The sequence below is a fragment of the Rhinolophus sinicus genome, linkage group LG11 (genome assembly GCF_036562045.2).
Source record: "Rhinolophus sinicus isolate RSC01 linkage group LG11, ASM3656204v1, whole genome shotgun sequence".
Lineage (NCBI taxonomy): Eukaryota > Metazoa > Chordata > Mammalia > Chiroptera > Rhinolophidae > Rhinolophus > Rhinolophus sinicus.
In genome coordinates, this window is record NC_133760.1 from 70075574 (window position 1) to 70101861 (window position 26288).

General features: G+C 32.9%; 1 protein-coding gene across 5 annotated transcripts in view; it reads left to right on the top strand.

Annotated features, from left to right (window-relative positions):
- POT1 (protection of telomeres 1) overlaps window positions 1-26288 on the top strand; it is a 73423-nt gene that overhangs the window by 31641 nt on the left and 15494 nt on the right. For 4 of the 5 annotated variants that reach the window (XM_074315648.1, XM_074315647.1, XM_074315650.1 and 1 more), the window contains exons 9-14: window positions 4068-4358; window positions 8891-9046; window positions 15125-15294; window positions 16433-16515; window positions 22322-22378; window positions 24472-24628. In XM_074315648.1, coding sequence (XP_074171749.1) covers window positions 4068-4358; window positions 8891-9046; window positions 15125-15294; window positions 16433-16515; window positions 22322-22378; window positions 24472-24628 — 914 coding nt within the window. The remainder of the gene's footprint in view (window positions 1-4067; window positions 4359-8890; window positions 9047-15124; window positions 15295-16432; window positions 16516-22321; window positions 22379-24471; window positions 24629-26288) is intronic. The other variant, XM_074315651.1, reaches the window with a different exon arrangement.

Consider the following 26288-nt stretch of genomic DNA (forward strand, 5'->3'; position numbering starts at 1 on the left):
CCTTCATCTGTTAATGGACACTTAGGTCCCTTCCATATCTTGGCTATTGTAAATAATGCTGCAGTGAACATACGGATTCTTATCTTCGAGTTAGTGTTTTGGGTTTCTCAGATAAAGACCCCGAAGTGGAATTACTGGGTCCTTCTTTGTCTCTTGTTATAGCGCTTTTGTTTTAAAGTCTATTTTGTTGATACAAGTATTACTACCCCAGCCTTTTCTTTTATTTCCATTGTTATAAAATATCTTTTTTCATCCTTTTACTTTCAGTGGCATGTCTGTTGATCTCAGGTAAGCCTCTTATAGGCAGCATATGTAAGGGTCTTGTTTTCTTATCCATTCAGCCCCCCTGTGTCTTTTGATTGGAGCATTTAATTTATTTACATTTAAAGTAATTGTTGATACATATGTGGTTATTGCCATTTTAGTATCGATATTTTTATTTTTTCCTTCTTCTTAAAGAAGTCCCTAAATATTTGTTATAATATTGGCTTGGTGGTGATGAACTCCGTTAGTTTTTTCTTTTTTAAGAAGCTCTTTATCTTTCCTTCGATTGTAAATGATAGCTTTTCTGGGTAGAATAATCCTAGTTGTAGGTCCTTTCTTTTCATCGCTGTGAATAGTTCACGCCAATCCCTTCTGGCCCGCAAAGTTTCTGTTGAGAAATCAGCTGACAGTCTTATGAGAGCTCCCTTGTAGGTAACTAACTGCTTTTTTCTTGCTGCTTTTGGGATTCTCTCTTTGTCTTTAACCTTTGGCATTTTAATTATAATGTGTCTTGTTGTGGACCTCTTTGGGTTCATCTTCTTTGGGACTCTGTGCTTCCTGGGCTTGTATTTCTGTGTTCTTCACCAGATTAGGGAAGTTTTCCATCATTATTTTTTCAAATAGGTTTTCAATTCCTTGCTGTCTCTCTTCTTCTTCTGGTATCCCAATGATGCTTGATGTTGTCCCAGAGGTCCCTTAAACTTTCCTTATTTTTTTGGATTATTTTGTCTTTTTGCTGTTCTTTTTGTGTGTTTTCTGCTACTTTATCTTCCAAAGCACTGATATGATCGTTTGCTTCATCTAATCTACTGTTGATTCCCTCTAATATATTCTTCATTTCAATTACTGTATTCTTCATTTCTGACTGGTTCTTTTATATGTTTATGAAATCGATGTACTTCTAAAAATACATCAATAAATACATTGAAAATAAATTATAAATGTTTATTAAAATGCATTTGTAATACTTAGGTTATTTTGTATTTAGTTTTTTATTTTTGTTGTATGTTTTGGTCAAGGAACATACCTTGAAATGTTTAATATTTTGAAACTTGTTGATGTTTATTTAATATTCTAGCATATGATCAATTTTAGTAAATGTTCCATGGTCAGGTGAATCTGGTTGTTTGGTACTATGTTCTATGAATATAAATTAGGCCATGTTTATTAATTGTGTTGTTCAAACCTCCTTTATCCTTTCTGATTTTATGTATACCTATGAGCTATTGAAAAGCATCTTTTAAAGACTTTAATGTTATTTATCTGTTTCTGTTGATCTTTGCTTCATTATTTGAAGCAATATTAATTGGGTTTAGGTTTATTTAATTTTATTTTATGTTTTATATATATTGAGGTTACTGTATAGATTTAGATTAAGATATGCTTCTAGAATATTATTCTTTTATTGTTAGAAAATGTTCCTATTTTTCTCTAGTAGTACCTCTTTACCCTCTTTGTGTTGATATCTCAGCTAGTTTTGAGTGGCCCTGAAATTTTTCTTTAGTTGGACAAGGCCATTAAAAATATAGACACTTCTCTTAGAAGTCCAGGTTTGTTAATATTTTTTTCTTGTTTTTCTTCTGCTTGTTGCAATTTGGAGATCATGGTTCATAGCAAAAATATAAAAAAACAAGAGTCAAGGTCTCTCTGTTTATTTTTCAACAAATATTTATTAGGTGCCTGTTTGTACATGCTTATGTTTTAATGCAGATAGCCAGCCGATATAAAAGTAAACATATAAGCTAAGGTAAGTTCAGATAGTGATAGCTGCTATGAAGAAAATAAAACAGAATCAGGAAAGGCCTTTCTAATGAGACATAAGAGTCGGAGCCCAAATGATAAGGGGGAGGAGTTCTATTGAGATAGGAGGGAAAATATTTTCCAGGCAGATGGAACTACAAGTACGGAGACCCTGGGGTACTTATGAGCATGGTATTGAAAAAACAGCAAGAAGGCCATCATGGGTCCTAGTGAACTATATAGGAGAGGGTGGTACAAGATGAAAGTTGGGAGGAAGGCAGAGACTAATTCATATATTGCCTTATGGTAGGTAAGTTGTTTAGATTTTGTTCTATTCAAAGGGACGTCATTAAAGGGTTTCAAATAGAACGAGCTGATTTATATTTTGAGAAAAGCATTCTGACAGTTACATGGGCAATGAATGGATTGTTAAGAGACAAGCCAGGAAGTAGATCAGTCATGGGTTTATTTCAGTTTTAGTCTTGAGATGCAGGCGGCTTGAGCTAGGATGGTGATGGACACAGAAGTAGATAAGGTATGTTTTGAATGTGAAACAAAGTAGACTTGCTGATAAGTTAGATGTGAAAAAAGTTACCAGCACACCTAAGCTAGAAGATTGTTTTTGGTCTTCCCTGATAGTTAGCAGAGGCAAACTTTGATGAACAGCATAGACTAGTGAACGTGAAATTGGTGATACAAAGAAAGATGAGCACAGAATCAGAAATCATTAGACATTTGAGTGAAGCCCAAATCAAAAAAGAAAAACAGCATATGCAAGAAACAGAACCCATTTAAGCATGTGTAAATCAAATTAATTGATCTTTATGAAACAAGTATACTTAGAACCTGCAGGGTGAACTTTTTCTGTCTATGAAAAAATAACTGGTGTTAGACTAGCCCTATTGCTATAAAGATCCATAAAATTGGACAAAATGTGAGGCAGCTGTTTTTAGACGTTGGACCAAATGCACGTGTGATCAGAGAGAGAAGAGAAACTGGTAACATGTAAGTTAAGCCACATGTTCACCAAAACTCTGCCTGGGGGCAGTTTTCCAACCACTGCCCAGCAGCACACTAAAGTGCAAGCAGAACATAGTGGTCCTGCTAAGCTGAGGCTCCTAAGGTCAGAGTTCAAGGCCGCTGAAAGAGCTGGAATCTTCAAGGCAGTTCCCTGGAGAGGACAGAGTTGTACAGAAGGGGGCATCTAAAAGACTGCTGGGGAGCATTGTTGCCCATGAATCCTTGCCTAAAGCTGGGTTACACATTACAGAAGGGCAAGACTACTTAAGGATTACAAGAGCTGCTGTGTGGCTGTGCGGTTTGGTTAAATATGAAACAGATACTAGAGGTGTAGCAGTGGGGATGCTGGAGGTCTAACCTAGTCAAAGGAAAAATAACCTGATATCTCTTTAATATGTTGACTGTTCAGCTGGGACAACGCAAAAACCAAATAGTTAGCATTAGAAAAATAACTATATTAATATTAGAGTATTACAAGAGATTAAAGGGGGAGCATTTCACAAGGACAGAAGGGTTGCTTTATGAAGACGATGTGACAGTCAAATGCATGTGCATCTAATGACTGAGCTACAAAATTCGGAAAGCCCAAGGGGGGCGTATCTCAGCTCTCAGTCAGACTGATGAAACCTTAGCCTCAGCTGCATTTTAGTCACCTCAAACTCTGAAGTGTTCTAGTTCCCCATGTTACTTTCATAAGTAACTGTCACTTGTTATTCTTTTTCCTTTTGTAAATGATATCTTAATAAAAAACAAATGTAAAAGTACAAGATAGATAGGATTAGGGAGTCTACCACCTTGTTCTTTAAAAAATAATAAATTTTGCAGAATGTCTTACAGTTTACATGGTGCTTGTGGATCTTGATAGAACCCAGTTAATTGTATAATTTCATATGCAAATTAAATGAAATATTAAAGAATGATGTCTTTTATTAACTGCTGGCAAAATTTTATAATCTCTCAAGTTCCTTCACTTCCTGGATTCTGTATCAGTAAGCTGTTATGTGTGTTTCTGTTTTGTTTTCTACTGTGTCCCACTTTCTTAGATCCAAATATATAAAAACGAGACTCAAGGTATCAACAGCAGTGGCTTTGCGTCTTTGACATTTGAGGGAACTGTCGGAGCTCCTATCACACCTCGTACTTCACACAAGTGTTTTAACTTCACAACTGAGGACTACAAAATGGTAGAAACCTTACGTGCTTGGGCATCTGCTAATACTTCGCTTTCTTCGACATTAGTAAAATTGTGTGATGTTCAGCCAATGCAGTATTTTGACCTGACTTGTCAGCTCTTGGGCAAAGCAGAAGTGGATGGAGCATCATTTCTCCTTAAGGTAGGCATGTTTAAACACGTGCAGTTATAAGTCGGTACCACCTACATGCATATAAAGAGCTTATATTTTTTATTTTGATGGAATAATTATGCATAGCATGTGTTAAGAACTTAAAATCTAAACCATTGTTAATAAGTCTGGATATCCATGCAACTCTACTCTTGAACTTCTCTTTTTTATCCTGTACTTCCAGAGAAAAATAGTATCATCAGATCTATGTGTTAAATGTAGTATAGTTCATGTTATATTTATTTACGGTTTTCTTATTTTAATACTAATGAAATATGGAGTAATAATAAAATTATAGTACTAGTAAAATATATTTATGTATTTTAGTACTAATAAAATATGTGTTTCTTATTTTAGTACTAAAGAATATTACTATTTTTTAGCTGCAGTTCTACATATGCATATTCCTAGTTAAAATTTGAAAATTATTTTATTGGTAATTATTTTTCTTTTCGAACTCAAATGTAATAGAATACACTATGGGATATTTGTAATTTAACAATGAAAACAGTTTGATTGAATCTAAGGTAATAATTTTACCATAACAAAAATACTGCAATTACTTATTCCCCAAAAAGAGACATTAAAGAATACATTCTTTTGACTAAAATCAATAAACATAAATTTAAACATTTGTTACAAACCAAAAACTTAGATGTTAAAAAAGACAGTGTTCCCCCAGTGTTGTTTCAAAGAGAAATTATAATTATAGGTTTCTAAGAATATAATGTTAACAACAATAGATTAAAGGCTATAGTCAGAGATATACTCTAAGACAAAATTTAAAACATTCATGAACAAAGAAAGAAAAACAGTGTATTAGAATATGCTTTTAACTCAAAAAGTTGAATAAAGTAACAACACAAAATTATATAGAACATGGGGAGTGGTATTTTAATAAGGTGTTTAATTTTGGATAGTTAATTTTAACATCCAGAAATTAAAAATATATTTTTAAATGATATGTAGTGAAAAGTTTCTCTCCTTGAGTCCCTCTCTTGCCCCCACCCCACCATCTTCTCAGTCTCTCCCTCCAAAAACTAGGTAACCACTGAAGAGAGGTTTTTTTAATATCTTTTCAGACATATTTTACTTCATATATAAATACTTTTTTCTTCTTGTGTACATATGATAGCATACTATACACGTTATTCTGCCATTGCTTTTTGTACTTAATTCTATCGTAGAGATTTTTCTGCATCACCACCTTAAAAAGTTCCTTGTATTAGTTTCCTCGGGCTGCCCTAACAAACTGGCACAAACTGGATGGCTGAAAATATCATAAGTGTATTATCTCAGAGTTCTGGAAGCCTGAACTCCAAAATCAAGATGTCGGCAGAGCCATGCTTCTTCCGAAGTCTCATGGGAAGAATCCTTCCCTGCCTCTTCTTGGCTGCTGGTGGTTGCTGGCATTCTTTGGCTTGCCAGGTGCATCACTCCAATCTCTGTCTCCGTTGTCAAATGGACGTCTTCCCTTTGTGTTTCTTATAATGACAGCAGTCACATTGGATTAATGGCCCACTGTAATCCAGTATGACCTCATCCTAACTGATTATATCTGCGGAGATACTGTTTTCAAGTAAAGCACATTCACAAGTTTCATGTAGACATGAATTTTAGGATACTACTCAACTGCTTTGGTGTTTTGTTTTGTTTTATCAGATGGAGGCATGGCATGTTTTTAACTTGCATCCTATTGATGCATTAGGAGGTTGACTTAAACATTTGTCATTTCACATCTGTGCTCATAGAGCTGTGAAGATAAATTGCTAGAAATAGAATTGCTGATTCAAGGAGTTTGTGCATTTGAAATTTTGATAGCTCTTGCTAAATTACCCTTCATGTATGAAAGAAGCAATAGTAAGTACCTGTTTCCTAACAGTAAGTAAGGTATGTAGGAATTCTTATATGTAGCTAATGATTTTTAAAAAAAGAAAAAGATAAAGATAAAATTGATAAATAAGTTCAAAAGTTTTAAAAAAAAAGTTCTATTATGATTTTTTAAAAGAAATAATTTTCTAAATTAGGAATGATGCAAGATATATGCTTACATATGTGGGGGTATTTAAACCTCATAAAATGTTATATTCAACTTCTATGCTCGTAAATATGAGTCTAGATTAAATTGATTATTTTTCATTTTTAAAATTTAAATTTAATTTAGGTTGTTTTAGGTTGTTGAATTAACTACTGAAGTGATTGAGCCCAGATGGTGAACTCCTTCAGACTGAGTTAGACCAATTACAGACCAATATTGCACAAAACAAGTACATGCATCCCAGTTTTATTTATTAATATAGAAACCGAAATGTTTATTTTTAGAAATCAGACATGGTTCAATATCAGGAAAATTATGGTTATCTCCATGAATGTTAAAAAGTATATGATCATTTCAATGAATGTTTAAAATATTTATGGAACTGTTTAGCAAAGTAGAAGCATGCTTCCTTAACTTGGTGAGTAATTTCTGTCAAAAGATAAACAGACAATATGTAGTGTTGGAATTCTGGAGTCAATAATGTCAGAAACAGGACAAAATACCCACTATTTCTGTTGTGTAATGTCGTTTAGGAAGTCTTAGGAAATTCACTGAGATAAAAGAAATGACAGATTTAAGTATTTTAAAAGAAAGAAATAAAAAAAAAAGTCAGTATTCACAAGATATAAAAACCCCAACAATTAACTGTAAAGCTATTTGGATTAATAAAATTACTCAGTGACCTAACTTGTTTAAAACATTAGTAAAATATAGCTTTCCTATATATCAATAATAAATAGAACATATAATTAAACAAAAGATCTTTCAAAGTCTCAATGATTGTAAAACAAGAAAGTTCATGCCATAAATACCTGGCCTATGAAGAAAACTACATAACTTTACTGAGAAGCTTGAAACAAAATTTAAACTATTAAAATATATATTTTTTTTTTTTCCTAAAGTGTTTTTAAATAAAATGTAATTTGAATTAAAACCACAGGTTTTTTTCTAATTGGCTATAATTCTGAAGTTTATTAGAAACATTAAATGATCAGGAATAAAGCAAGAAAGGCTTGCCAAAGAAAACCAAGTGGGAGCTCCATATCAGATATTAAAACATGAAATTATAATAATTAAAGCTATAGTGAGACTGATCAATAAACAAGGTTAGGAACCTCAGAAAGTCTTAATTATAGCTATAGTTATTCAATATGTGATGAAAATAACATTAAGTAATGTTTCAAATTGGTAAAGAAACATTAAAAGTCTGACTTCTAGGCAATTAAAACTGAAGCATAAAAGCATATAGCAACTCTACCCTCTCAAATCCTCACCCAAAAGACTTAATGGATTGGTTTATAAAGCCATTTTAATGTCGCAAAAACAGTGTACACAAAATGAAAACATTTGAAGAAAAATGTTAGTGAATAATGATGTTACTGCTCTCAAAAGTGATTGTCCTGGTTCTTTGAATCATGTAGGGAACAGAGTGAATGACACCAGTGCGTACTTGTTTATTTGAAACTTAGCACTGTCACCAGACTGTACTTCCTCTGTAATCTGACACTGGCAGACACCTTCTCTATAGAAATGTAGTGTTTTTTCTTCAAACAGCCTGTTTACTTTTGTCCAGCCAAACTTCTGACATGCAGAGATATTCCAACCTCACACCAATGTATTTGTCAAACCCTTTTATAGCATAACATAGCCCAGCTCATCCCTTCAAATCCTAGCACCAACAGGCGAGCTCATGGCCTAAGGATGGGGTAGAATGTCTTCGTCCCTGCCTGTGCCGGTGTTTCCATCCTTATCTCCGTGTACATTACGCAGCAATCCAACACCTTTTCCTCTCCCAGAACCCGTGCTGTTTATTGCCTTGGATTCATAACATCTAACATAAGCAAAATATTCATCTCTGTGCCTTAAAAAGCATTTTCCAAATCAGAACAAAGTGGGAAAATGGGCAAAGGTCAGGATACATTCCTAGAAGCTAGGAATTTATACTTAAATTAGCAGAGATACTCATAAAGGTTTATATACAGGATGGTAATGACTAATTTATTTAAAATAGCAAATAGTTTGAAACAACCCAAATGATGGATGAAAGGATTAGTTTAATAAATTGGTGTGCATCCGTACCATAAAATAATGTGAAGCCATTGAAAATCGTATTTCAGAAGAATATTTAAATTCCCTGATAAATTGTTCAATAGTAAACTAAGGAACAAAAAGAATATAATGCCAGTTTGTTAAAAAGAAAAAAGACTTATGTATTGTAAGTACACAGAAACAAAAAAGATAAATTCAACAATATATTAGTATTTTTCCTAGAGTCATAGCAGTTTGAACTTCTTTATGTTTTCCGCACTATCTGTATATATGTAGTCCTTTTTACAATCAGAAAAAAATATCATTTAAAGTTTAGCAGAAATTTGCAAGTATACCTCTAACTACTTTTAAATTACATTGCCAGCAAATAAAACTCTTTTAGCCTCCGCGGTTTTACAAAAAGATCATTAATCTTGGCTCTCCCCTCTTATGGCAGGTGTGGGATGGTACCAGGACCCCGTTCCCATCTTGGAGAGTCTTAATTCAAGACCTTGATTTTCATAGTGATTTAAGTGACATCCAGCGGCTGCAGAATCTGACAGTAGACATTTTAGTCTATGATAACCATGTTCAAGTGGCAAAATCTCTGAAGGTGATGTTGAGTAGCAAACCTGTTTGCTGTTTTCCATTTTTATAAATCGGGGGTGTAAATCACATTTATAGATGATAGTTGAGGTCTAGAAATGAACTCCAAATTTTTTTTTTTTTAACTTTTTAATTTGTATTATTAATACAATGTATGTTCAAAATAAATATCTGGTAGATATATTAAACTATATTGACTTGAACAGCTTTTTAAAATTAAAGAATGTTTCCTGAATATCTTAGAGCTGTGTACAATTTTACTATGAAAATAGTAAAGCAACATTGTACGAGTATTGTGCAAGATAATACTGCTTTAAAATGACAGAGGATACATAAAAGATTTGTAAACTTAAACATTAAGCTTTGATAATTGGTTAGATAAAATCTAGCCTGTGACTTTTTACTCATTAGTTTAAGAAAATGTTAATCTACCTCTAATATATATCATAAATTGTGTGTGTGTGTGTGTGTGTGTGTGTGTGTGTGAGATACAGTTTATTAGCACTTCCTCACTGTTTTTGAGATAGTTTTTTAGGTAAAAGTACACTGTTTAGATATCGCACTTCTTGCCTAGTACCGTGTTTCCCTGAAAATAAGACCTAGCTGGACAATCAGCTCTACTGCATCCTTTGGAGCAAAAATTAATATAAGACCCGGTCTTAAAGTATATTATATAAGACCTTAAAGTATATTATAAAAGTATATTTATAGTAAAATAAGACCAGTCTTGTATTTTTGCTCCAAAAGATGCATTAGAGCTGATTGTCCGGCTAGGTCTTATTTTCGGAGAAACACGGTTATAGCACTTTAAGGAATATTTTTCTTCATTATATCTCATTTGCAAGTATTCTTTCTAGCAAAGAATGACATTAATAATAACAATAATAATATTTGTTACATCCTTCATATGTATTTAGCACTGTCCTGTGCAGTACATAATATCATTCCCATTTGACAAATTAGAAAACTGAGACAGTCAAAAATTAAGCCCAAGAATTCACAGCTATGTAGGTGAAGCCGGTATTTGAACCTATGACGTCTGTTTCCAGAGCCACTTCTCTAAACCAGGATAAAGAAATAATTTGCTTTATTGCAAATAGTTCTCATCCCACCTTTAAGGAGTTATACTGCCTGTTTATAGAAGTTATACAATCTACTTATTGGAAGAAAACAGTTCAAGTGAATTGCAGATTTTCAGAACTGAATTTTAATGCCCAGTTTTCCTTTGTAAATACTTCCCCTCACACATTGTGTTACAGATAAGCCCACCCAACTCAAGTCAATAAATTACATTAAAATCAGGGTCCAGGAAGGTGACAGCTGCACTCTTGTCCTTTGTATGTGTGCGTGTGCGTACACGCGCACGTGCTCATACCCGACATTGGAGAAAATTGACTGTTGAAGGTATATTTTGATGCTTTCCTCTGATTTTATCTACATCGATTAGTTTATTTAAAAAAAAATAAATAATGATAAAGCAAGTTCTAAAGTCATTTTAAAAATACAGAGTTATTTTATAAGTGAAAAAGATTTACATTTTAGATCTACTTTCCCCATTTAATCCCCTTCTCTTTCCCTATGCTGCTTCTATAGGTCTTTCCATTCTCCCCGCAGGTCCTGACTTACTCGTCCAGGTCCTGAACAGCAGCCAGAACAGTGCTTTCCATGGAGAAATGATGAAGTAGATACCGTGTTTCCCAGAAAATAAGACCTAGCCGCACAATCAGCTCTAATGGTGTCTCTTGGAGCAAAAATTAATATAAGACCCAGTCTTATTTTACTATAAGACCGGGTATAATATAATATAATATAATATAATATAATATAATATAATATAATATAATATAATACAATATAATAGTGGGTATAATATAATACCTGGTCTTATATAAGACTGAGTTTTATATAACATATTATAGTAAAACAAGACCGAGCCTTATATTAATTTTTGCTCCAAAAGACGCGTTAGAGCTGATTGTCCAGCTAGGTCTTATTTTCAAGGAAACATGGTAGTATCTGCTAATGAATGAATCAATGAGAACTGCATTTTTTTTCAGATGGTTTCCATTTCCCTTTCTGTCTTCTTAATCTCACCCACTAGAGGGGGCTGTGAGCACACATAATTAAAGATAGGGCGCTTCAATTTTTTTCTACAGCTAGGACATTTTATTGTTTATTTGCTATAATAGAAAAATGAAAAGTATTTTATCTGTGTATAAGTAATTTAACTGTAGGCTTTTATTAACGTATATAGACATCACATTTTGTTTGTCCTGAGACAACCTCTGTCTTTATCAGTCATTTCCTATTAATTTAAGAAATCTCCAGAGGCACATGACATCGATAGAAATTAACTCTTATCCGCACTTGAAGACAGCTGTTTAAAATTGCATTTTTATACCAAAATACATGGACATGTATTTTTGTTGTACAAGAACAAGAAAAAAAAATGTTTTTAAATAAAGAGACAGTTAAGACAATTATAAAGTACAACATAATTGACTTCTGTATACAACACAGTTTGCAGCCTAAGTTGCCCTTAACATTTTTCCTAAATCTTGCTTTTAAGTAAGGTATCTTATTCCCTAAGCATTTTACAGAAACACACTCACTCACTCACACTGACATTTCACATCTTTCGTCTAGAAATTAAAGCAGTATATTTTGAATCCCCAGTCTTATGCTGACACAGTTTTAAAATAATTATAAAATGTATGTATTAATAATTATGTTTGGCCTTCAGTGACTCAAGAATTATAATTTGGTTATTTTCAGGTATATACAGTCATTGAAAATATTAAACCTAAAGTGAAATTCATGTTAGTTTATAAGGAATATATATAAATGATTTCTAAAGGGATAGTGATTTCTTTAATCCATATTTGCTTTGCTTTATTTTTAATGTTTCCGTATTGAAATGGGCTTTTATAACAATTTGTAAAGTAATTTTTATAATATTTTGTTATGACTCCTTTGCTTGTATTTTTGGAATCCTATCACATTACAGACAAGACTAAGCAATATTTGTCTATTATAATAGAGCATCTGGCATATTTCCTAGTATATTTAGCAACCTTAAAAAAAAATACAATACTGACTCCAGAAGGAATTTCTGGAAATAACAATTTATCATCTTTATAGCTCATTTATATAAAATAAATTATCTCGGTCTTTAACTTTTGTTTTGTTATGAAACCCGTAGTAGACAAGATAGTGTACTACACATCCATTTGCCTACCATTCAAACTTAACATTTCAAAATGTTTTGCCACATTTACTTTAGGTACTTTTAGTTTTTTTATTAATTTTTATTTATTGAGGTGACATTGGTTAGTAAAATTATCTAGGTTTCAGATGCAGAGTTCTGTAATGCATCCTCCATGTACAGTAGTACCTCAGTTTTCGAACGTCTCCGTTAAGGAACATTTCGGTTTACGAGCACCGTAAACCCGGAAGTAAATGCTTCGGTTTTCGAGCATGCCTTGGAAGTTGAAGATGTTACTCGGCTTCCGGTAAGTGCAAGATCCTGAGGCTTAGCTGTCGGCCGTTTTCAAACATTCCAGAACTTGAATGTTCTTCTAGAATGGGTTACGTTAGAAAACCGAGGTACCACTGTAGTGCATTGTATGTTCACCACCTAGAGTCAGTTCTCCTTCCATCGTCATATATTTGACCCCCTTTTCCCACTTTTAATTTTCAAGAAATAAATACCTATTGGACCTTCTTTGTACCTCTGTTTATTCTCATTTTTTGCTCCCCAATAGTCTGTTTCTGTGTCTTAACAGGGAGATATGTACACCCATGTTTATTATACTTTTATGTGCTTTTGTCTGAAAAATGTATATGCATCATACTGTAATTTACTGTTTTCTTTGACGTTATATTTTTTGGATTTATCAATGTTCATTGATGTGTCTGCATTTATACCAGACTGTCTCAATTATTATACCTTTGTTTTTAAATGCTATTTCATAAGTCAAGCACCCACTCCCCGTTTAGTCTTCAAAATTGACCTGGCTATTCACTTTCATATATCTTTTTAGAGCAACTTTTCAAATTCCATGAAAGACATTGAGGATTTTATCGAAATTCCATTGATTTTTAAAGATTAGTTAGGGGGAAATTATCTTCATAATGATGAAGCTTTTTATTTATGAATGTGATACCATCCTCCTTGCTTTGGCTGTTCTTCAGTCCTTTGTGGGACTTGGATGTCCTGGGCTGCTGTATTATGTATATAAAAAAGAATTGTCGATTCTAATAAATGTTCAAAAAAGTCAGATAAAAGTAAATACATGCAGGTCATTTCATATTTTCTTCCAGTATCTTACATTAGAGACCATGAGGAAAATCAGTTTTTGTCTTCTTTTTTTTTTTTTTTCCTTTTTGTCTTTTCCTTCTCTGACCAACCTGTTCCCCTGCCATGATATAGGTGTGAGTGGAAGAGGTCAGAGAAGAAAAGACTAAATACCTTACCTCCTCACAAAACCTATTACTGGAATGAAGTAGTAGCATCTGGGAGTGGCTTATTCCCCTTTACTTTTTTCTCTCATTTCTCAAATCCGGACAGTAATGAGGAAAAATACAATCAACTGAAACAGTAATAAGCAGAGGTGGGAGGTTGGTTTACTGGCTCGTCTTTTTTCATATTCCCCCTATATAGCGTTTCTGTTGTAGAGAATCTCATCACTGTTACTCATTCTGACCTTGAACAGAAAAAAGAGAATGAGAGTCCCACAGTCATCAGCAGTCAGGACTGCTGCCTCATGCAGATGAATTAAATTTCCTGTTTCGAAACTCTTTTTGTTTATGATTTTTTCTTTATACAAATAAATGTAATTTAGGTTATTTAGCTTCTTGTTTTCAGTGGGTGTCAATTTCTTTGATAAACATTCTGCATCTGCCTCATTTTAATTTTCTACGTTAAAAGCATGTCAGTTGTGTGTAGATACCACATCTTTATCCAATCATCCATCAGAGGACACTGGTTGTTTCCGTGTCTTGGCCACCATAAATAAAGCTACAATGAACATTGGAGCACATATATCTTTATGGATAAATGTTTTCAGATTTTTGGGGTAGATACCCAGGAGAGGGGTTGCTCGTTCATATGGTAATTCTATTCTTAGTTTTTTGAGGAACCTCCACACTGCCTTCTATAGCGGCTGCACCAATATGCATTCCCACCAACAGTGTATGAGGGTTCCTTTTTCTCCACAGCCTCTCCAACACTTGTTACTATTTGTCTTGTTGATGATAGCCATTCTGACTGGGGTGAGGTGATATCTCATTGTGGTTTCTATTTGCATTTCTCTGATGATTAGTGATGTTGAGCATTTTTTCATATGTCTTTTGGCCATTTGTTTACTAACAACTGTCACCCCAGTAAGGTTTAATTTAAAAAAAAAGCATATCATTAATCTATAATTAAAGATATTTTTAATAGTAAGTTTAGCATATCTATAGAAATTAACTATCAAACATTTAATTAAAAACTATAATTGGTTTAGTCCTATATTTGAACTCATGGAATGTGTTTCATATTATGATATACAAACACAAATTGTTTATAACATGTTTTCTTTTCATGGAACTTATAGGGGATGTATTACTTTGATATAGTAGCACATTTTAAAATATTTTCTAGTATTCTTATAATGACAGTGCTTTAGTGATCACATTTAGTTAAATCTTACCTTAACTAAAGTTAAAAGAAGTTATTTTCAGAAACCTTATTAAATGGGTTTATTAATCAAACAGAGGTCTTGGACTTGATTTAGGTCATGGGTTTCTTAACTACTATAGTTTATCACTGCTAAGACTCAATCTTATTTTATACTTTAACATCGCTGAAATGGAAATATATCTTACATTTGAAAACACACACACTCACACAGATGTTTTGGTTTGGATACAGTGTCCTTGGGGCAGCTAGTTATTCAATACACACCAGTATAATGCACCATTATCCTTTCTGATTGGTCAGTGTCCTGGTTGTTGGTCTGTGCCCCATATGGTTGTTAAATATTTTGAGTATTAGGAATTGTTCTCCATTTTCTAAAAAAAAAAAAAAATCTATTTTTAGGTTGGAAGCTTTCTTAGAATTTATAGCCTCCATACCAAATTTCAGTCACTGAATTCAGAGGACCAAGCGACATCGTTAGTTCTAGAGTTTCATCTCCATGGAGGTACCAGTTATGGTCGGGGAATCAGAGTCTTGCCAGAAAACAACTCCGATGTGGATGATTTGAAAAAGTAAGCATATCATATACCTATAGAAATTGTAAATAATGCATTAATTCAACTGATTTTCAAGATAATCCTGTTCTGGGGTCGGGGAGCTAATGGGTTCCTTGTAGTTGATCGTCATAGCCTTCTGTGCCGTTATCCATTTTGTACAAAACAGATGAATTAAAGGAAACAAGTCAAGTGGTTGTAGTTTCAAATAGCTACATAGTAGCAGAGCTGGGGTTATAGTCTAAGGTTTCCATTAGTTACTTACACACTCACATCTACTTTGTGCACTTACATTCTCCTACCATTTACTGCGTTCTCCAAGTAGAGTAACAAACAGTGAAGACTGGAGTTTAGCTAACGTTTGGAAAACTTGATCCATATCTAGCATCACAAACAGATGATCCTGCCATGAAAAAAAAAGACTGCCTTTCTAAAGTGCCTGTGACTGCTAAAATAGGTAATCAAAGTGTTTTAGGGTATTTTTAAAACTTATTTGTTTCCAGAAAGTTAATATTACTTTAAATCCTCCTTTACATGCAGTTCTTTTCCTTGATGTGTTCCTAGCAGTCTGTTACAGAAACTTTTGGACCAGTGTTCTAGAGAAACAAAAATAAGTATTTTGCGTATCTTTAGAGATATAAAAAATACCCATTCAGAATATTGAAATGACGTAGATATTTTCTGTTTTAATATGTTGAAATCAATGAATTTAAAATCAATTAAATTACCTATTTCATATACATTTTCAGTAATTTCATTTCAGTTTCACTACTTTGTTTTTTTTCCAAGTCTCTATTTTTTGTGTTGCAGTGTATAGCAGTATAATATTTTACTTCTTGAATCTAAAGTGAGATTGTTCTGACTCAAAATGTTATCCATTAAATTCCCAATTTATTTTTGTTTTCAGTATTTCATCATCCCACTGTTACACTTGTATCTTTCTAGACTCATATTTTTTTTTTTTTTATAAATTTGGGGGCTCTCTTGAAACACCACATAATCTCATAAAAGTTACAGACCTTCTACTAAAGAATGGATACACACACACGGAATTTTTTTATACAATTTTAGTGAGTTCTTAATTTCTGTGGGTAGAGCTAAACTGACCGTGTTGACTTTGTTTTATGCAATTGAACTTACATTCTTTTACTTACAGGGCTTTAGAATGTGCACGTTTGACAGCCAATCAGTGTTCAGATGATACGGGTCAATTAGACTATGAGGACAGCTTTCCATCAAGTAAGTACAATTTTTAACATTAACAGTTCAGTTTCTGCTAAGTAAAATGCCTTTATCAACATTAATTCTCCCTTTTAATATCTTCCTATCTGTCTCTCTTTTTTTGAATCCATATTCATTGTAAACAAACATGCTAAGTCTGTGTGTCCTATGCCAAGGTAAACATTGTTCTTCCTTTAATTGTATAATTACATGCTCAAATTGGGGTGGTAGGGATTAATGGATTTGTGATATGTGTAGTATTTATGTATATATGTTTATGTATATGTGTGTGTGTTCATTAAATATCTGTATTAATTTCTTAGGCAACTATTTTGCATGTCAGTATCTAAAAGGAACAAAGGTTGTTTTTGCTGCTTTATTTCAAACAGCCTAAGTATTTTTTGATTGTACAGATCTTAGATGTATACATGATTTCCCCCTGCCTTTATTGAGTTAATCAAATACCTAATTGAACTATATTGACAAACAGTTGTGTATTTATAATATTGTCTACCTGAATAGGTGACTATTCAAATCTCTAAATTTTAAAACTCAATCTGTAAGGAGTTTTTCTTTTATCATTTTGTCTCCTTGTACATACTGGGACGTAGAATCTATGTTATCTGGTATATATACAGAGGGTGCCAAAAAATATACATACACATTTTAAGAAAGGAAAAAAAACTATTAAAATTGTAATACTCAATATATACCAATTACAAAAGATGAATACAAGTCATGTGTACACATTTTTTTGGCACTCCCGGTATAGCTATCCTATATATGTATTTTTTTTAGAATCTAACTCCTCTACTATTAGCCAAAGAATCATTTTATCAGGATTTACTCTCATTCTACACCAGTAATGATAAGCATTAAAATTAACATGTGTGTCTTGGTAGGCACTTAGTAAGTGCGTACATGCATGATTATTTAATGTTGACAGTACTCCTATGAGGCTGATAATATTTTCTCCTTTTTACAGAAAGGAAATTGAGGTTTTGAGTAATGGGGGAATCATGTAATTTGCCCAGGGTTACTTAGCTTTGAACTGATGGCAAAGTCAGATTCCAATGCAAGCTATTCGATTTTTTTGTATATATTTTAAATTTGTGTCTTCTTTCTCTGCCTTAAAATTCTCCACATTTCCTACTGCCTTGGTGATGGCATTTTAGCCTGAGCTATAATTACTTGAACAACCAGTAGGAGGCCAATTTAGTTTGATTGACAATCATTTAGAAACAGTATAATTAGTAATTATACTTTTTAAAAATTTTTGTTAAATGTACCAGGGTGACATTGGTTAGTCAAATTATATAGGTTTCAAGTGTACAATTCTATAATGTATCATCTATATATTGCATTGTGTGTTCACCACCCAGAGTCGGTCCTCCTTCCATTACAACGTATTTGGCCCCATTTACCCTCTCATACTACCCCTTCTCCCCCTCTTATAACCACTATACTGTTGTCTGTGTCTGTGAGTTTTTGTTTGTTTGTCTTATTTGTTGCTTTCAATTTTATATCCCACATATGAGTGAAGTCATATGGTTCTAGACTTTTTATGTCTGACTTATCTCGTTTAGCATGATAATCTCAAGATCCATTCATATTGTCACAAATAACAGTATTTCATCTTACGGCAGAGTAGTATTCCATTGTATATGTGTCCCACATTTTCTTTATCCAGTCATCCATTGAAGTTCACTGTTTGTTTCCATGCCTTAGCTACCATGAATAATGCTGCAGTGAATATAGGGGTACATATATATTTACAGATAAATGTTTTCAGAGTTTTTTGGGTAGGTAACCAGAAGAAGGATTGCTGGGCCGTGTAGTAATTCTTAATTTTTTGAGGAACCTCCATACTGTTTTCCATAGCAGCTATACCTATTTACATTCCCACCAGCAGTGTATGAGGGTTCCTTTTTCTCCACAACCTCTCCAACACTTGCTATTACTTGTCTTGTTGATAATAGCCATTCTAACACGTGTGAGGTGGTATCTCATTGTGGTTTTGATTTGCATTTCCCTAATAGCTAGGGAAGTTGAGCATTTTTTCATATATCTGTAGGCCGTTTGTATGTCTTCTTGGGAGAATTATCTGTTCAGGTCCTCTGTCCATTTTTTAATTGGATTGTTCTTTTGTTTTTTATTTGTATGAGTTCTTTATATATACTTGGGTATTATCCCTTTGTTGGAGGCATTGTTTTTAAGTGTCTTCTCCCATTCAGTTGGTTGCCTCTTTGTTTTGCAGATGGTTTCTTTTGCTGTGCAGGAGCTTTTTAGTTTGATATAGCCCCATTCATTTATTTTTGCTTTTACTTCCCTTGCCTTTGAGATCAAATTCATAAAATCCTCTTTAAACCAAAGGTCCATAAATTTAGTACCTGTGCTTTCTTCTTTCTCCTTCTATGCAAATTTTTTTTTTTTTTTTTTTCAGGTCTTATGTTTAGGTCTTTGATGCATTTTGAGTTAATTTTGGTATATGGTAACAGCAGTCTAGTTTTATTCTTTTGCACATGATTTTCCAATTTTCCCATTACTGAAGAGGCTTTCTTTTCTTAATTGTATGTTTTTGGCTCCTTTGTTGAAAATTATCTGCCCGTATATATGTGAGTTTAGTTTGGGGTTCTCAATTCTATTCCATTGGTCTTTGTGTCTGTTTTTCTGCCAATACCATGCTGTTTTGATTATTGTCACTTTGTAATACAAATTGAAGTCAGGGAGTGAACCTCCAGCCTTGTTCTTTTTTCTCAGGATTGCTTTGACTATTCAGTCTTTTGTGATTCCATACAAATTTGATGATTTTTTTTTGTTGTTGTTGTTCTATTTCTTTAAAAAACGCTGGGATTTTGATGGGGATTGCATTAAACCTGTTATTGCTTTGGGTGATATGGCCATTTTAGTTATGCTGATTCTTCCAATCCATAAACATGGAATATTTTTCCATTTCTTTGTGTCCTTTTCAGTTTCTTTTAATAATATCTTGTAGTTTCAGTGTATGAGTCCTTCATATCCTTTGTTAAATTTATTCCCATTTTGTCCTTTTTGTTGAAATAGCAAAAGGAATATTTTTTTCTCTTTTTTTTTCTTTTCTGAAGTTTCATTGTTAGTATATAGGAACACAATGGATTTTTGCACATTGATTTTGTATCCTGCAACTTGACTGCATTTGTTTAGTTTCTGACAGTTATTTTGGTGAGTCTTTACAGCCATAGCACCCTGACAGTCCCCGATCTCATCTGTAATTACTCTTTTTGAACTCTCTTTTCTCCTTTTAAAAGGATTTTAGAATTATTAAGTTTCATAGGTTTCCCATGCCTTTAAGCCCACTCCCTGAGGTAATGTCAACAGTTTAGTGTGATTCCTTCAAAACCTTCACGTTTATACAAATACTTATGTACATATACTGGTACATAAACAAATAGGACTTTTTCCTCTGTTTAAAATTTTTACAAAAATGGGACCATACTATACCAGTTGCTTTATCGTAGACTTCTTTCTGGCATAATTTATATAGCTCAAACTCATTCTTGTAATAGTTGCATTACATTTTATTGTATGTATCTTACATTGTTAATTTAGTTGTTTTCCCTTTGATAGACATTCAGGTTATTTCCCATTTTTTGCTCTCACAAATAATGCTTTAATAAACATTCTGAACAGTTGCGCTTTCATGTTTTTATTTCTGTAAAATAAACTCCTAAAAGTGGGGTTGATGGATCAAAGGGCAAGCATATTTCTCAGCTTCATAGATTGTGCCAGATTACATGCCAAAATGTCATAGGATTCATATGCAAATAGCCGTGTAGCAGAATGTCCTTCCCTGACACTCAGCATAGTGGAGGTTAACAATATGTGTAATTTGTGACAATTTGGGAGGTAAAATGTGTTATTTAATTTCTCTGAGAACTTGGAAACTTAAAAATCTTACGTATTTAACAGCCCTTTTTACTCCATCTTTGAATTATCTGCTCTTACCCTTTATCTGATTTTCTTTTGGGTACTTTATGTTTTTTTATCAGTTTATAGGAGACCGTGTATACATTTTACACATATTTTCTCATTATTTGACTACTTTTAAGGTTTTTGCCATTATTTTCACTTCATGCAGAATGGCAAATATTAAGTAATCAGGTTCATTGAAATCATACACTACCAGTTTAACATGTCCATTCAAGTTCTGTTGCCATGGATTCTTACGCCATTTATTAGTTATGCCCAGGAAGAAAGACAAGTAACGCATGTTTATATGTGATGCCCCATAAATTATCAAAACGTAATTCTATTATACATTCTATTGTACATAATACAATGTAAGTTAAAGTAATTACAAAGTATGGATATTTTTCAAGTCTTAAATTCTTCATTTTAGAAAGCATTATTAAACTTATTGCTGTGTTCACTACTTTTGCTTTCTTGTTAAAGTAAAATCCTATTTTATGGTGATCAGCAAGTCATCCAATTGAATTTAGAAAGTTTATGATTTTTATGCATCTCTCCCTTTATTTCCTTCACAACATATTTTTCCAAAATAATAAAAATTTTCAAATGTGCAGAAAAATCGAAACAATTATACAGTAAATATTCATATACCCACAGCCAGTCTTTCTCCAATTAACATTTTATTCTATGTGCTCTGTCATCTATCTCTCTCTTAATCTGTCAGTTCATCCTTTTTTTTTGATGCATTCCAAGTAAGTTGCAGACATTAGTATACCTCCTAAAGATTTCAGAATAGACATCATTAACTAGAATTCAGTATTTGTTTCGGATTCTGTTTTATTTTTGAGGTAAAATTATATGCAATGAAATGGACAACTTAAGTACTATTTCATGAGTTTTGATTAATTTGTGTGACCTGAATCCCTCTTAAAATGTAGAACATACACTTGTCACAGAAAACTCCCTCATGCGTCTTCCTAGTCAGTCCTCATCACCACCACCATCCCCAAAGTTCTGAGTTTTCCCCACCATAGATTGGCTGCACCTGTTCTAGACCTTCAAATAAATGGATTAATACGTTATATGTTTTTGTACATACTGTATGTTTTTTTATATTCATCCACATGGTTGCATATATCAGTAGTTTATTCCTTTTTGATGCTAGTAGTATGCTATGAGGTAGACCTTTTTTTTTAAATATGAATTTTCAGTTGTTATAGCACCATCTTTCTTCTGTAAGATGGCTTTGATGTCTTTGTCAAAAATCACATGGGTAGATATGTGGATTTATTTCTGGGCTTTCTGTTTAACACTTAAAAATATGACGTAAGCATTTTTTTTTTTTAATACTGATTTCAAGTTGTTACAGCACCACATGTTGAAAACAGTTTTGCTTTCCCTTTGGATTGCTTTGCTGTCTTTATCAAAAATCAGATGATTATGTAAATGTGGATTTATTTCTATTTAATTTTGTTCTTAGGTTGGTCAGTCTTTATGTCAGCACCATACTGTCTTCGTTGGTACAGCTTAATGTCAGTCTTTACGTCATGTAGTATAAGTACTCCAATTTTGTTCTTTTCCAAGATTAGATTCTAGATTCTTTGCATTTCCACCCAAGGGATAGAGTCTGCTCTTCTCTTTCTACAGTCAAGCCTCTGTAATTTTGATTAGGATTGTATTGAATCTACAGATCAATTTGGGGGAGAACTGATACCTTAACAATATTGTGTCTTCCAATTCATGAACATGGCATATTTCACTGTTTGTTTAGATTTTTTTGAGTTTCTCTCAGCAATGCTTTATAATTTTGAATACCACATTGAATTTTGAACGGATTTTAAAACTGTATAATTCCTTTTCCTTCTCCTTTCTATAGGCTCTGGATCAGTATCACTATATGAGGAAGAACGATGTCAGCAATTATCAGCTACAAGTAAGACCATGTTTCATTTTTGAAATACGGGCAGAATAGCATCATAAAACCTGTCCTTATGCTTATCAACAGATTCATTCCTATCTATTATTGAGATCAGATATCCATGAGGGCAAAAATATATCTATATTTATCTTACTCCTCCACCTTATCCTAACTCATAAAATGGAACCCAGAAAGACATATGTTTTTATATTAAATATGTATTTTAAGTCATGTGTCTGCAAGGTTTATGGAACCTGCGAGTATACTCTTTGACAGTACAGTGGGGCTTATTTGAGTTTGAGAATGTAAAATATCTTACATGGCATTAATTTTAATCAGTTCACATTATGCACTTAGCAGTATGTCCATAAAAGAGTTCCTTACAATATGCTCCAAAACTTTAATATTAACAAAAATAGTAAATCTACCACATGCCCTCCTTCTGTTACTTCAGCTAAAATAAAAAATAAAAATTTAAGAAAAAAGTGTTTTTAAGTACAGGTATATTAAATGATGATCTATAATGTACTATTATAAAATGCATTTCTCATTATTGGAGAAAAGATATATAACTACTATGAAATGGGGGAAGGCTAGAAGAAAGAAGCTGGTGATATTGTATTGGAATTGGTAGTGTCAGTATGTACTCATGGTTTTATAGATAGATACAGAAATAGGTATAGATGTGTATTATTTGTGTATCTGTATCACCCATGCATATTCATGCATATATTTGTAGGTCATGATGTGTGTAGTACAGGTGTGAACATGTGTACACATATGCCCAACCTCTGTCAACGAAAGGGCATGGAAACAATGGCACCCAGTAGCAATGAGCACACTTAGTGTACAGATCTTAGTTTACAAATAATATTCTGCCTTAAAAGAAATCAGGGCTCCTTGGAGTAATAGAACATTCCTGGGTTGGGATAGGAGAATTCCAAGATGAGTCTAGAATAATTCTCAGTTAATGATGAAACATATTTAATATGGTACAATTTGAGCATCAAAATAAAAAATACTGATGTTAGAATAGAACTTACTGAGTAAAGTAGGAATCTATTACTCCATGTGCATAGTAAATAAAACAACAAAACAAATAAATGAGGTTGAATGGAAAGCTCTTATTAAAGTTTAATGGCAACTAATAAATGTGAAGGGAAGGATGGAGTTAGGAAAAAACACGATTTTGCAACCATGATACTAATAATTCATTTAATTGTGAATTACCCATATGTTCTAAACTAGCAGGGTCCTAAATGTTTAGTGTAAGATCGGGATATTTATATTTCCCCAAGTACTTTCTTATTAGATAAAAGGGAGAAAAATAAGTTTATAGTGGAGAAACCTGTTGAACACCACCACCTTCACTAACTGAGTAGTGGTGCCACCTCCAGGAATGGAAACACTGATGTCCTCTGCCTGGTGATGTGATGCACCAGGATGCCCACAGTGTGGCTCATGTAGTAGTATTCCTGCCCAAATGCATAATTTGTATCTAATCATGAGAAAAAGCACACACACCAAAAGAAATGACCTCTCCTCAAATTTATCAGTGTCGTGAAAGACAAGGAAAAGTGAGGAACCATTAACCTATGTTAAAGGAGTTTGAAGAGACAGGAAAAGTAAATGCATTGCATGCATCAGGATTGGAGCCTCAATCCAAAAATAAAATGCTAAATCAGAACATTATGGGGACAGTTGGAGAAATTTGAATTCAGTTATAATATTACATTAATGTTAAATGTTCTGATATTGAAAATTGCACTGTATTATGTCAGTGAAATTTCTTGTTTGATGTCAGTGAAATACACAGTGTGAAATATTTAAGGATAAAGGAGTGTGATGTCTGGAAATTATTCTCAAATGATGCATATATATATATACACACACACACATATATATACACACACACACACACACATATGTATATTAATTGTATATCTGTAAGGTGTGTGTGTGTTTGGAGAGAGACAAATGGAGATAATAAATGTGGTAAAATGTTCATAAGGTTGGCAATACAACTTAGATTTTGTTGTATCTGTTTGGTTCACGGGGATTCAAGTCATGAATATATTTAATATTCTTAATCTAAAAATTCTTTATAGTTCTTACAGATCATCAGTATTTGCAGAACAGCCGACTATGTACTATTTTGAAACAAAAAGCTCCTCAACAATTTCGCATCCGAGCAAAACTGAGGTCATATAAGCCCAGAAGCCTCTTTCAGTCTGTTAAACTTCATTGTCCTAAATGTCATTCACTGTAAGTATTTTCTATAATAAAACAAGTTTTCACTTCATAATATTTGTATATATACCATGTTTCCCCGAAAATAAGACCTACCCCAAAAATAAACGCCAGTTAAGATCGTCAGCCAGACGGACACATTTAGTACCTTATGACGATGTTCCAGAAGATGGCATGACTCTATTTGAATAAATGTAGATTGTTGTACATGAAAAAATAAGACATCCCCTGAAAATCAGCCCTACTGCATCTTTTGGAGCAAAAATTAATGTGAGATCTAGTTTTATTTTCAGGGAAATATGGTATAAGACCTGGTCTTATTTTTGGGGAAACATGGTATGTTTATACGTATATATGAGTGTGAAGTCCTGGCAATGAGTAAATTTTTATTGAATTTACTAGCTCTGATAAATGCAAACAAAAAACTATGAAAATATTTGGAGAGACTTACTTATTTGTCACAAAATTAAAATTCTTAATAATAAGCCATTACGGACTAAAATTCTTAAATAGAAAAGACTTCCGGTTAGTTGAAATTTTTAATTAAGTGATATAGAAAATCTTGTTGGAATTATTTCTGTCCTGCTTAATAACTACAGTATAGTAATTATTATTTTAGTAATTGAGAATTTCTCAGTGCCACAGTCTTTATTCTAATAAACATCAATTATTTCATAAACATAAATAAAATTATAAGACAATGAATGTGTACTTATTAGCTCAAGCCATATTCTGAAAATTATTTTTAATCCCCCTCCTTTTTTAATGCAAGTTGACTGTCTTCCCTCTATATTGTATGTGTGTGTGTATATACATACATGCATATATACACACACACACCTCCGTTATATTTATGTATTTATATATTATTTGTGTACACTTCTTTGTTCATTAATACACATATATTCCCCTCCTAAATCTAGGCATTATACTGTTTGTGGAAATTTTTTATCATCACATCTCCTTAAATAAAATGGGGATGTCCTCTACCTGTTTAAGCTTGAAATGGTAGTTGGAGTTAAAATATAAATATAGATTTTAGATAATTCTTGAAGTGTTATCAAATTATAGTTCATCAAATTCTGTAACAACTTTTGAAACAAAACCACGGTCTATGATCATTTCTTAAACAAATAAGGAAATTACCTCAGAAAGGTTAAGAGGTGTTATCTACGGGTACACAGCTGGTGGTATCAGAACCAGGATGAGGACACAGACCTTTGGATTTAGATCATTCCATCTGTACTCTATCATACTTGACCATATGACTTTCTAAAATTATTATTATAGATTAAAAGGAATTGAAAGTAATATTGGTTTGTAAAGTAGGTGTCCTAGGAAAGTGAGATTACTTAAAATGGTAAGTAAAGATGGGACAGCTACATTTTCTCTTCTCGGTCGGAAGTTTAGCATTCTTTACAGAGGAGAACAAATTGGTGCCAGAAACAATTATAAGTAACCTTGGTATCACAAAACCAGGCAAGGAAATTGCTGGCAGTTAATGTAATTATGATATCGATCTACTTAGACATGAAATATTATCAAATATCTTTCTATTGAATCAGTCATTTAATCTGCAAAGTGAATTATCTCCCTATTTTAAAATAAGTAGCTGGCTTATCAGTATATAAACAATTTTTTTTAATTGGATAATTTGCGAAATTTGAATTTCCAA